Source organism: Ranitomeya imitator, chromosome 10 (assembly GCF_032444005.1).
Source record: "Ranitomeya imitator isolate aRanImi1 chromosome 10, aRanImi1.pri, whole genome shotgun sequence".
Classification (NCBI taxonomy): domain Eukaryota; kingdom Metazoa; phylum Chordata; class Amphibia; order Anura; family Dendrobatidae; genus Ranitomeya; species Ranitomeya imitator.
Window position 1 is genome coordinate 143,852,933 of NC_091291.1, and position 13,532 is coordinate 143,866,464.

Below are 13,532 nucleotides of genomic sequence, written 5' to 3' on the forward strand. Positions count from 1 at the left end.
TACAGGATGTAACTCAGGATCAGTAATGTAATGTATGTACACAATGACTGCACCAGCAGAATAGTGAGTGCAGCTCTGGGGTATAATACAGGATGTAACTCAGGATCAGTAATGTAATGTATGTACACAGTGACTGCACCAGCAGAATAGTGAGTGCAGCTCTGGGGTATAATACAGGATGTAACTCAGGATCAGTAATGTAATGTATGTACACAATGACTGCACCAGCAGAATAGTGAGTGCAGCTCTGGGGTATAATACAGGATGTAACTCAGGATCAGTAATGTAATGTATGTACACAGTGACTGCACCAGCAGAATAGTGAGCACAGCTCTAGAGTATAATACAGGAGGTAACTCAGGATCAGTAATGTAATGTATGTACACAGTGACTGCACCAGCAGAATAGTGAGTGCAGCTCTGGGGTATAATACAGGATGTAATCAGGATCAGTAATGTATGTACACAGTGACTGCACCAGCAGAATAGTGAGTGCAGCTCTGGGGTATAATACAGGATGTAACTCAGGATCAGTAATGTAATGTATGTACACAGTGACTGCACCAGCAGAATAGTGAGTGCAGCTCTGGGGTATAATACAGGATGTAACTCAGGATCAGTAATGTAATGTATGTACACAATGACTGCACCAGCAGAATAGTGAGTGCAGCTCTGGGGTATAATACAGGATGTAACTCAGGATCAGTAATGTAATGTATGTACACAGTGACTGCACCAGCAGAATAGTGAGCACAGCTCTAGAGTATAATACAGGAGGTAACTCAGGATCAGTAATGTAATGTATGTACACAGTGACTGCACCAGCAGAATAGTGAGTGCAGCTCTGGGGTATAATACAGGATGTAATCAGGATCAGTAATGTATGTACACAGTGACTGCACCAGCAGAATAGTGAGTGCAGCTCTGGGGTATAATACAGGATGTAACTCAGGATCAGTAATGTATGTACACAGTGACTGCACCAGCAGAATACTGAGTGCAGCTCTGGAGTATAATACAGGATGTAACTCAGGATCAGTAATGTAATGTATGTACACCGTGACTGCACCAGCAGAATAGTGAGTGCAGCTCTGGGGTATAATACAGGATGTAACTCAGGATTAGTAGTGTAATGTATGTACACAGTGACTGCACCAGCAGAATAGTGAGTGCAGCTGTGGAGTATAATACAGGATGTAACTCAGGATTAGTAGTGTAATGTATGTACACAGTGACTGCACCAGCAGAATAGTGAGTGCAGCTCTGGAGTTTAATACAGGATGTAACTCAGGATCAGTAATGTAATGTATGTACACAGTGACTGCACCAGCAGAATAGTGAGTGCAGCTGTGGAGTATAATACAGGATGTAACTCAGGATTAGTAGTGTAATGTATGTACACAGTGACTGCACCAGCAGAATAGTGAGTGCAGCTGTGGAGTATAAGGGTAAGTGCACACTAGGCATTTTTCAGCGTTCTTTTTCTGCAGCAAAACCTGGTCTCTTGGCAGGAAAGAAGCTGCTGAAAAACAGCATGTTTTCCTTGTTTGTTTTTTTGCTGCGGTTTTGGCATGATAGTTTTGTCTCTTGTGCATGCTGATGTTAGATACCTGCGTTTTTGCAGCATTTTTTCACCACTCATTCATTTCAATGGGTGAAAAATACTGAACAAATTCTGAAAGCAGTGACCTGCGCCATTGAGCAAAAAACTAAAAAGCACAAAATCCTGATGACAAAAAAACAAGATGTCTGTATGAGATTTCTGAAACCTCAGAGACTTTGCTGGTGCTGTAAAACGCAGCTGATGATTTGCATACAATATACACTGCAGACGCGGCCAGTGTGAACCTGGCCTGACACCGGCGGGGCTTTACTTCCTCACACTTGTTCTCTCTATATTGCGGGATGTACCTTCTCGGTTACTTTCATTCTTCTCTCCACATTTCCCGTCCGTTTCAGTGGATTTCTGACGCTTCGTCTTCTTTTCAGCACTTGTTGGGCAGTCGGGATCAGTCCTCGGTGCAGCTGTGGGTCTCTTACATCCGCAAACCAATGCAGTCTGCGCAGTTTCTAACCAGGCATCCGATCACAGTAAGTCGCCCATGTGTCCGGGTTTTACACATGTGTGATATTCCATAACATTCCTTAATAATGTGTCATTTAATGTTCCAGAAATGTAACAATATAAAAGGAATTATCTTCCTCTTTCGTGTGCAGGAATACTACATCACTGATGTCTCCGAGGATCAGGTGTTTGCATGTGTCAAGCAAAGCAACAATGTAACGAACCTGTACATATCGGAGGTGGAGGGTCTGCGCTTCTCTCTGTCCCTGGAGAACATCTTGTATTTTAATCCTGGAGCCGGGAAGGAGACGCTGATCAGGTACCGGGACATTCGGAGCCGCTCAGACCCGCCACGATCTGCCCTTCACCTTAGCCAATGTCGCGACCTTTTCAAACCCTTCGCTTGCTTTTATTTACATCTTGTAATTAACTAGTACTGGCGTTCACACAGCTGAGGGTTTGTTGCAGTGGCACAGAGTTACTCATACGCTGCTGATTGTAACTTTGTCTACAGGTTTCTGGAGAACGAGCCGTTCGCCGACATTCACCGAGTGAAAGGCGTGAGGGGAGTGTACATCGCCAACACCCTCACGGGGCCTCTGTCCAAGGAGAACGTGGCCTCCGTCATTACTTTTGACAAAGGAGGGACATGGGAGTACCTGCTGGCCCCGGGGTATAGTGGTTTTGGGGACACTGCTCGCTGCGTGGTGAGTTGTCACAGTGTATCAGGTCGTTATAGACATTATATCCTCCGCCCTGCACCGATACACGGGTGTTTCAGACTCGCTCCTATTGCAGAACTCCAAGGAATGTCATCTACACCTGGCGCAGCCGCTCAGTCAGGTGACCGCGCAAGGACGGGTCATGCCCATCGTCTCCAAGGAGTCCGCACCAGGGTTAATAGCGGCCACGGGTAAGACTGTTACAGGCTTTAGTGATCAGAGATTTTACAGCCATTTTTTGAGTTACTATAATAATCTTTTTTCTTATTTTTTTTTTGCGCATTTCCTTTACTTGTGCTTGTCTCTCTAGGTTCAGTGGGCAAAGATACAATCCGTAAAATTAACCTGTACGTGTCCAGCACCGCGGGGGTGAGGTGGAGAGAGGTAACGTCATCTCCTGGCTTTCGCCTTCCTTCTCGCCTTCCTCGCTGCTTATTCCTCATTATGTCACGTTTTTGCAGTCTCTCCTAGGATCACACTTTTGCACTTGGGGCGACCATGGCGGCGTGCTGGTGGCGATTGCACAAGGAGTAGAAACCAACCAGTTAAAGTACGACATCATTCGTGGGGTCCGTCGTTCACCTCAAAGGTTTTCTGTAGCGTCGATTTTTCCTTTTCTCTCTTGATTTTTCAGGTACAGTACAAATGAAGGGGAAACCTGGAAAACTTTTAACTTTTCTGACATCTCGCTGATCGTGTATGGATTACTGACGGAGCCGGGGGAGAAGAGCGCCGTGTTCACCATCTTTGGCTCCTATGTCCAAAAGGGGCACAGCTGGGTGATACTACAGGTCAACGCCAGCGATGTTCTTGGTGAGGACCTCTGTACACCTCTGTCTGCAGAGCGATGGATTTTCGTTCTTTGTATAAGGTCCTGAGTTTTCTGGGCTGCTTGGTATTGTATCGATGCCACTGAGCTGCTGGCCTCCCTTAAGGGGATATTGCCAAATGTATCACTATGGATGTGACATGGGAAAATACTTTGTGATTTTCTGGGGCCACACACTGATCCTGAGAACGGGGCCCGTAAATCTGTGCGCCACCGTTCATTCATTGTCTATGGCGATGCTGGAGAACGCAGTGCGCATGCGTGGCCACCACTCTGCTCTAATGGGTATTTCAGGGTCCTGATTTTGAGATTATTGGGGTCCCACCCACAGCGATCAGAAATGTACCACCTATCCTGTGAATAGGTCTGGACTTTTAATGTTGGGAAAAACTCCTTTAATGGTCCATAATGTGCCAGTCGGGGGCTGGAGAAAGCCCATCTCTTCTTTCAACCATCGAACAGAACGTATCGGGGGGTGGGGGGACCATTCCCTGCTTCTTGCATTCATTGTGCTTTATTTTTTGTCTTTTTTTCTGCAATCTTCCCCACTTCTGTATTGTTGTTGGGATATTGAAGGCAATAACTTCCCCACCTATAAGACCACGGGGTTGTAGTACCGCAGCACAAAGCCTCTGTTACAAGGCTTTTGCAGTATACACTTTTTTTTTTTTAAACTGTTTCCTAGATTAGATTGGTGCCACGCCGTCCCTGTAGACCGTGGCCACTCCTGTGCAAATGTGGCCCTGACGCTGCAGGTTATATTTACCTCAATTTAATGGGGCATTATAAAAAGGCAGCCGAGAGCAGGTAAAGGGTTAAAAGCAAATAAAATGAGTTTACTTTTGCCTTTTCGCTCCCGTGCTCCTCCGTCACTGCCGGTCGCGGTGTCTGTCAGTCACGTGACCAGTCCCAGCCAGTGATTGGCTTTGGTGGTCACGGGACTGAAGTATGGCGATCGAGGGGAGACGGGCAGAACAGCGGAGTGTTGAAAGAGGGAGTGTAAGATTTATTTAAGTTAACCCATCCCCTACTTTTGGCTGTAAATTTATTATTATTATTATTATTATACATTTTTATAGCGCCATTTATTCCATGGCGCTTTACATGTGAATACGAGGCAAATATAGACAAATACATTAAACATGAGCAGATAAAATTTATTTATATACTGGAAATAGTTTTTTAAAGATAAATATATTTGGCGCATAGAAAAATCTGCAGATCGGGGTTTATTATAATTACTGTTAAGTTTCATGCAGAAAAGTGAAGCACAGTATGACTGACGTGCGGCAGTCTCTTGGTCCAGTGCCACCGTCGCTTGGTCCAGTGCCGCCGTCGCTTGGTCCAGTGCCGCCGTCGCTTGGTCCAGTGCCGCCGTCTCTTGGTCCAGTGCCGCAGTCTCTTGGTCCGGTGCCGCAGTCTCTTGGTCCGGTGCCGCCGTCGCTTGGTCCGGTGCCGCCGTCTCTTGGTCCGGTGCCGCCGTCTCTTGGTCCGGTGCCGCCGTCGCTTGGTCCAGTGCCGCCGTCGCTTGGTCCAGTGCCGCCGTCGCTTGGTCCAGTGCCGCCGTCTCTTGGTCCAGTGCCGCCGTCTCTTGGTCCGGTGCCGCCGTCGCTTGGTCCGGTGCCGCCGTCTCTTGGTCCGGTGCCGCCGTCTCTTGGTCCGGTGCCGCAGTCTCTTGGTCCGGTGCCGCAGTCTCTTGGTCCGGTGCCGCAGTCTCTTGGTCCAGTGCCGCCGTCGCTTGGTCCAGTGCCGCCGTTGCTTGGTCCGGTGCCGCCGTCGCTTGGTCCAGTGCTGGGCCAGGTTTTCACTGCCTCTCTTGGTCTTCCAGGCGTCCCCTGCACTGACAATGACTATAAGCTCTGGTCTCCGTCCGATGAACGAGGATACGAGTGTCTGCTGGGAAGCAAAACCGTTTTCAAGAGACGAACCCCGCACGCCACCTGCTTCAATGGCGAAGACTTCGACCGGCCGATCACAACCTCCAACTGCTCGTGCACCAGACAAGACTTTGAGTGGTAGGGAGCGTTCTGTAGGGATTTACCACCGCTGTTAGATTGCTGTGGGGAGGATGTGGTGGGCGACGCGTTCACTGGATAGTGGAGACAGTCAGCAATTGCTGCCATTTTAAGTACGGTAACCTTTTAGATCACTTGTCTCCAAAACTGTGACTCCAACTGCTGCCAAACTACAACTCCCAGCATGCTCCGAGAGTCATGCGCTGCTATGGGTGATTCCATTCTGTGCTGCTGGCAGCTGTGACTCTCCGACATCTTCCTTAGCTGGTGTCCTTTCTCTCGCCAGTGATTACGGCTTTAAGCTGAATCAAGATCTCCGCTCTGAAGTTTGTGTTCCTGACCCCGAGTTTGCAGGAAGCCTCTACCTCATCCCCTCGCCGTGTCCGGTGGGAACGACGTACAAGAGAAGCCGAGGGTGAGCGCATCTCCTGGGGTATCGGGCTTGTCTGACACAGTTTTTCTACACTTAGTGACTTTCTCTTTTTAATTAACGGCACTAAAGTAATTCCTTTGTTCTTCATTTTTTTTTTGCATACGACGTCCATTTTTTGGCTTGTAAATTTCCGTAGTGTGGCGCAATTTGCAAAAAATAATGACAACTTTTTGTTCCTTTTAATCACCAGCCCGTCATATCTGTATTTTCTTATATTTTATTCTATGTTTTTTTTTTACAAAAACAAAAGTGTCAAGGCTGAGAAAAGTGAATGTAGCAACGGACTCGCTGTGATGAGCCGTAGATTTCATGTCCACACGACACAAAAATGCGACCGATCCCTTAAGATTAATGCACTGAACACATTTTCATGATTAAGGCCTGTCCGGTCTGCTATAAATTAGGCATCTATATATAAATACATCTTTTTTTTTAAGTTCTCTGCTTGCTGCCATACATTGATGAATGTCGCCCCACATATAGGCTGACGAGCCGTCTTGCATGGTGTTACGTTTGTCTCCGTCCTCCTGGTCTTCTGATCCCACGGTGTTACGTTTGTCTCCGTCCTCCTGGTCTTCTGATCCCATGGTGTTACGTTTGTCTCCGTCCTCCGGATCTTCTGATCCCATGGTGTTACGTTTGTCTCCGTCCTCCTGGTCTTCTGATCCCATGGTGTTACGTTTGTCTCCGTCCTCCTGGTCTTCTGATCCCATGGTGTTACGTTTGTCTCCGTCCTCCTGGTCTTCTGATCTCACGGTGTTACGTTTGTCTCCGTCCTCCGGGTCTTCTGATCCCACGGTATTACGTTTGTCTTTGTCCTCCTGGTCTTCTGATCCCACGGTGTTACGTTTGTCTCCGTCCTCCTGGTCTTCTGATCCCACGGTGTTACGTTTGTCTCCGTCCTCTGGGTCTTCTGATCCCACAGTGTTACGTTTGTCTCCGTCCTCCGGGTCTTCTGATCCCACGGTGTTACGTTTGTCTCCGTCCTCTGGGTCATCTGATCCCACGGTGTTCCGTTTGTCTCCGTCCTCCGGGTCTTCTGATCTCACGGTGTTACGTTTGTCTCTGTCCTCTGGGTCTTCTGATCTCACGGTGTTACGTTTGTCTCCGTCCTCCGGGTCTTCTGATCCCACGGTATTACGTTTGTCTTTGTCCTCCTGGTCTTCTGATCCCACAGTGTTACATTTGTCTCCGTCCTCTGGGTCTCCTCATCCCACGGTGTTACGTTTGTCTCCGTCCTCCTGGTCTTCTGATCCCACGGTGTTACGTTTGTCTCCGTCCTCCGGGTCTTCTGATCTCACGATGTTACGTTTGTCTCCGTCCTACGGGTCTTCTGATCCCATGGTGTTACGTTTGTCTCCATCCTCCGGATCTTCTGATCCCACGGTGTTACGTTTGTCTCCTTCCTCTGGGTCTTCAGATCCCACGATGTTACGTTTATCTCCGTCCTCCGGATCTTCTGATCCCACGGTGTTACGTTTGTCTCCGTCCTCCTGGTCTTCTGATCCCACGGTGTTACGTTTGTCTCCGTCCTCTGGATCTTCTGATCCCACGGTGTTACGTTTGTCTCCGTCCTCTGGATCTTCTGATCCCACGGTGTTACGTTTGTCTCCGTCCTCCGGGTCTTCTGATCCCATGGTGTTATGTTTTTCTCCGTCCTCCTGGTCTTCTGATCCCACGGTGTTACGTTTGTCTCCGTCCTCTGGGTCTTCTGATCCCACGGTGTTACGTTTGTCTCCGTCCTCTGGGTCTTCTGATCCCACGGTGTTACGTTTGTCTCCGTCCTCCTGGTCTTCTGATCCCACGGTGTTACGTTTGTCTCCGTCCTCCGGGCCTCGTGATGTCACCGCTCATACCTGTGTGACTGCTGGGTTTATATTTTGGGATTTGTGCTTGATAGCAGAGATTTTGCCTTACATTACTGCACGTCTTGACAGTCAGCTCCTCGGTTTAGTTACCGCAGGATTTCTGGAGACACGTGTTCTGGAGGAGACGTGGCGGCTCGGCTGGACGGAGAGGACGTCCCGTGTCCCGTGGGAGGTAATTGACATCCGAATTTACTCTCCATTGGGATTGTCGCAAGTTCCCCCCCCCAGAAGGCGGCTGCACATTACACCCAATCGCCGTGTAGCCAAAAGTTCTACAACTTTCTAACATATTTGATATTTAATTTTCTTACAATTATTAAAATCTCTGATTGGTGTCAGTGAATAGAAACATTGCTCACATTCAGTGGCTGAATAACTACACCGGTTTTATACTTCTTACAGCTGAGGGTTTGTTACAAATTTGTCCAGTCCACATCATGACTGTTAGGCTATGTGCACACGTTGCAGATTATTTGCGGTTTTCTAGCGTTTTTGCGCTATAAAAACGCTATAAAACCGCAAATAATCTGCATACATTAAGCATCCTAATCATTTTTAATGAAATCCGCAATTTCTGTGCACATGATGTTGCGGAAAAATAATGAACCTGCTCATTAATTTTGCGGTTTTTTCGCGGTTTTCCCACTGTCTAATGCATTGGGAAATGTCCGGAAAAAAAAACGCGTCAAATCGCGCAAAAAACGCATGCGGATTTCATGCGGAAATCTCCCAGAAATGTCCGGATTTTCACAGGAATTTTCTGCATGAATTCCTGAACGTGTGCACATAGCCTAAAACAAAACATCCGGCCAGAAGAGAGATTCCTGCTACGGATGTAACAAAACCTCAGCTGTCAAAAATGTTTGCTTTATAGTCTAAGCAGCAAATGGAAATCAATCCTAAAATTCCTAAAGAATTGAAATGCAAAAAGTATTAGAAAGTTTCAGAACTTTACATTTCCTTGAGATGAGATGGGGCCCCGATAACTGTATGTTCTGCCCCTTTAATTTGCCTTGTATACGAGAGACCCCGGAGAATATTGTTTCTGTCCTCACATCTGATGAGGGTCTCTCATGTCCCTTCTGTGCTTCATCCTAAAGAGGAAAATGAGTTTGTTTTGTACGCCATGAGGAACGCCATCTACCGGCATGACCTGTCCTCTGGGGTCAGCGAGGAGCTGCCGCTGAAGGGTCTGCGGGGGGCTGTAGCCTTGGACTTCGACTATGAAAGTAATTGTTTATATTGGGCCGACGTCACCCTGGACCTCATACAGGTAAAGCCAACCCCAGAGCTGCGCCAGTATGTGCGATACCAGCGCGTAACAACAACCAGGGCGCTAAGTGTTTCCTTTCTCACAGCGACTCTGTCTGAATGGCAGCAGCGGGCAAGAAGTCCTCGTGAAAAGTGGCCTGGAGACTGTGGAGTCCTTGGCGTTTGACCCTCTGAGCCAGCTGCTTTATTGGGTCGATGCTGGAATTAAAAAAATTGAGGTATGACATGATATTACAATCCTATATTATACTCCAGAGCTGCACTCACTATTCTGCTGGTGCAGTCACTGTGTACATACATTACATTACTGATCCTGAGTTACATCCTGTATTATACCCCAGAGCTGCACTCACTATTCTGCTGGTGCAGTCACTGTGTATATACATTACATTACTGATCATGAGTTATACCCTGTATTATACTCCAGAGCTGCACTCACTATTCTGCTGGTGCAGTCACTGTGTATATACATTACATTACTGATCCTGAGTTACCTCCTGTATTATACTGCAGAGCTGCACTCACTATTCTGCTGGTGCAGTCACTGTGTACATACATTACTGATCCTGAGTTATACCTGTATTATACTCCAGAGCTGCACTCACTATTCTGCTGGTGCAGTCACTGTGTACATACATTACATTACTGATCCTGAGTTACCTCCTGTATTATACTCCAGAGCTGCACTCACTATTCTGCTGGTGCAGTCACTGTGTACATACATTACATTACTGATCCTGTGTTACCTCCTATATTATACTCCAGAGCTGCACTCACTATTCTGCTGGTGCAGTCACTGTGTACATACATTACATTACTGATCCTGAGTTACCTCCTGTATTATACTCCAGAGCTGCACTCACTATTCTGCTGGTGCAGTCACTGTGTACATACATTACATTACTGATCCTGAGTTACCTCGTGTATTATACCCCAGAGCTGCACTCACTATTCTGCTGGTGCAGTCACTGTGTACATACATTACATTACTGATCCTGAGTTACATCCTGTATTATACTCCAGAGCTGCACTCACTATTCTGCTGGTGCAGTCACTGTGTACATACATTACATTACTGATCCTGAGTTACCTCCTGTATTATACTCCAGAGCTGCACTCACTATTCTGCTGGTGCAGTCACTGTGTACATACATTACATTACTGATCCTGAGTTACATCCTGTATTATACTCCAGAGCTGCACTCACTATTCTGCTGGTGCAGTCACTGTGTATATACATTACATTACTGATCCTGAGTTACATCCTGTATTATACTCCAGAGCTGCACTCACTATTCTGCTGGTGCAGTCACTGTGTATATACATTACAGTACTGATCCTGAGTTACCTCCTGTATTATACCCCAGAGCTGCACTCACTATTCTGCTGGTGCAGTCACTGTGTACATACATTACATTACTGATCCTGAGTTACCTCCTGTATTATACTGCAGAGCTGCACTCACTATTCTGCAGACTCAGAGTAGGACTCTACCATCATTCTCGTCCTCTGGCTCTCCCTCTCTGTATCTCGGGTGCTCGGCTGTTAGATGTCTGTTCACACTTGCAGAGTCAGGCGATACTTTGGATTGCGCACTTTTCGCTCTTGCAGGTTGCTAACCCTGATGGAGACTTGCGTCTGACTATTCTTAACTCCTCGGTCCTGGAGCGCCCCCGTGCTCTCGCTTTAGTGCCTAGGGAAGGGTGAGTCTGCTGCTTTTCGTGCTGACGATTGCTCACCCCCGTAGTGTCTCCTTGTCTTGACCGGCAGCAGCGGTTGGAGGTGGGATCCTCCATGACAATCTCTGCCACATCCTCTGAGTGTATTTACTGCCCGGACACAGTGACGACCACGTTCCCGCGTGATGGGTGTAGGGTCGCTGTGAGCGGCTGAGTCGTTTACTTTCACCTCCTTGGCGGTGGGAAGTCTTGATGAAGGGGAAGTGGCCTTGATGTAGCGTCACTCCAGGTCACCTGGCAGCCGTATCTGCTCCTTATGCAGAGGGACCCCCATGTTTCTGTCTGCAGGTTCATGTTCTGGACAGACTGGGGAGACGAGCGGCATGGGATCTACAAGAGCGAGATGGACGGATCGGGGGTGACCCACCTGGTCTCCAGTGGCATTAAGTGGCCCAATGGCATCTCTGTGGATGAGAGCTGGATCTACTGGACCGAGGCTTATATGGACCGGATCGAGAGGATCGACTTCAGTGGGCAGCAGCGGCAGGTGGTCCTGGACAACCTGCCCCATCCGTACGCAATAGCCGTGTTTAAGGTAAGCAGCTCCTCAGCCGCACTGGCAGGTAACAGCGGAGTCGCACAGTATATGCTAATACTGCCCCATATACCCTAATACTATCCTATATAAATATAATAATATATCCTATATATACACAAGTATTTCCCCCTATACGCTAGTAACACCTGCTACACGCTAGTAATATCCCATATGCACTAGTAATATCCCATATACGCTAGTGTCACCGTTCACGGGGAGGATACCTTTATCATCCCCACCACTCACACCAATATGTCATGAACCGGGGTTGTTTGGTTGCCCCTGGTTCTTTCTGAAGGGGATTTATCTATATCCCTTTTCTCAGTTCCTGTTTGGAACTTGCAGCTCTCTGTTGCCTCCCTTACCCTCAGGTCAGACCGGGTACTGCACCTAGGATAATTAGTCTCCGGAAAGGCTGCCTTACTTTGTACTGGCTAATGGGCACGCTGCAGTGAGGGCGAGGAACAATAACTGTCAACGCCGCCAGTCGCCACAAAGCCTCCCAAACGCACAGGACAAATCCCGCTGCCACCAGCTCCGATTTCTTAATTATTAACCGGTCCGGAGCCAACACAAATTAGTAGTGTAATTCACTTTGGAGGATGTAACTGTACGTTATAGAGCAAGGAGAGGCAAAGCTAGTAATTTTATATTTTACTCCAAAAAAGGTAGGCAGTGTTTACAGAAGTATAAAAAGATATTATAAAGAAGACAAGTAGCATATGTACAATACAATTAAAAATAAAATGGGTTTAAAGTTGAAAAACACTTACATTTCGTTCAGATCATTTCATCTCCTGGCTGACCATATTCTCAGGGAACACATCAAGATACATCACACATCTCTATAGCAGCTAGACCCCGGACAAAAGGCACTCAAGACTGATGTCCCACTCAGTTATCTCCCAGCCCAAAACCAAGGCACTCCCCCTGTTGTGACCTCACTCAGAGGCTGAATCCCCCCTTCCTTCTTAGCGTTATAACAAACCATTTCGATTCATACCTCGCTGTATTATTATTATTATTTATTTATATAGCACCATTAATTCCATGGTGCTGTACATGAGAAAGGGTTTACATACAGAGTTATAGATATCGTTTACAGTAAACAAGTTTACAGTGACAGACTGGTACAGAGGGGAGAGGACCCTGTCCTTGTGGACTTACATTCTATGGGATAGTGGGGAAGAGGCAGAAGGTAGGGGCGAGGCAGCGGCTCTGGCGATGGCGAGGCGGCAGAATGGTTATTGCATGCTGTAGGCTTTCTTGAAGATATGGGTTTTTAGGTTCCGTCTGAAGTATCCGAGGGTGGTGGATAGTTGGACGTGTTGAGGCATGGAATTCCAGAGGATGGGGGATATTCGGGAGAAATCTTGGAGGCGGTTGTGTGAGGAATGAATAAGTGTGGAGGAGAGTAGGAGGTCTTGGGAGGATCGGAGATTACGTGAGGGAAGATATTGGTAGATTCGTTCAGAGATATAGGGAGGGGTCAGGTTGTGAATGGCTTTGTAGATCAGTGTTAGTAGTTTTGAACTGGATTCGTTGGGGAATTGGGAGCCAGTGGAGGGATTTGCAGAGGGGAGAAGCAGGGGAGTAGCGAGGAGAGGTGGATCAGCCGGGCAGCAGAGTTAAGGATGGACTGGAGAGGTGCAAGAGAGTTAGCGGGGAGGCCACAGAGGAGGGTGTTGCAGTAGTCGAGGCGGGAGATGATGAGGGCATGCACAAGAGTTTTGGTAGATTGTGGGCTGAGGAAGGAACGGGTTCTGGCAATATTTTTGAGATGGAGGCCACAGGAGGTGGCAAGAGTTTGGACGTGCGGTTTGAAGGACAGGGCAGAGTCAAGAGTTACCCCGAGGCAGTGGATTTCAGGTGCGGGAGAGAGCGTGATGCCGTTTACCATAATAGATAGATCGGGTAGGGGGGATACGTGAGGTGGGGGAAAGATGATGAGTTCAGTTTTGTCTACATTGAGTTTTAGGAAGTGAGAGGTGAAGAAGGAGGATATGGCTGACAGACACTCCGGGATTCTGGACAGCAGGGAGGTGACATCTG

The 13,532-nt window shown here is 47.6% G+C and overlaps 1 protein-coding gene across 1 annotated transcript in view; it reads left to right on the top strand.

The window, feature by feature from the left end:
- SORL1 (sortilin related receptor 1) overlaps positions 1-13,532 on the top strand; it is a 64,913-nt gene that overhangs the window by 16,534 nt on the left and 34,847 nt on the right. Inside the window, exons 7-20 of the mRNA XM_069741147.1 lie at positions 1,989-2,090; positions 2,217-2,383; positions 2,579-2,771; positions 2,863-2,977; positions 3,097-3,170; positions 3,248-3,336; positions 3,421-3,599; positions 5,444-5,630; positions 5,917-6,045; positions 8,018-8,103; positions 9,032-9,204; positions 9,290-9,421; positions 10,815-10,906; positions 11,231-11,477. Coding sequence (XP_069597248.1) covers positions 1,989-2,090; positions 2,217-2,383; positions 2,579-2,771; positions 2,863-2,977; positions 3,097-3,170; positions 3,248-3,336; positions 3,421-3,599; positions 5,444-5,630; positions 5,917-6,045; positions 8,018-8,103; positions 9,032-9,204; positions 9,290-9,421; positions 10,815-10,906; positions 11,231-11,477 — 1,965 coding nt within the window. The remainder of the gene's footprint in view (positions 1-1,988; positions 2,091-2,216; positions 2,384-2,578; positions 2,772-2,862; positions 2,978-3,096; positions 3,171-3,247; positions 3,337-3,420; positions 3,600-5,443; positions 5,631-5,916; positions 6,046-8,017; positions 8,104-9,031; positions 9,205-9,289; positions 9,422-10,814; positions 10,907-11,230; positions 11,478-13,532) is intronic.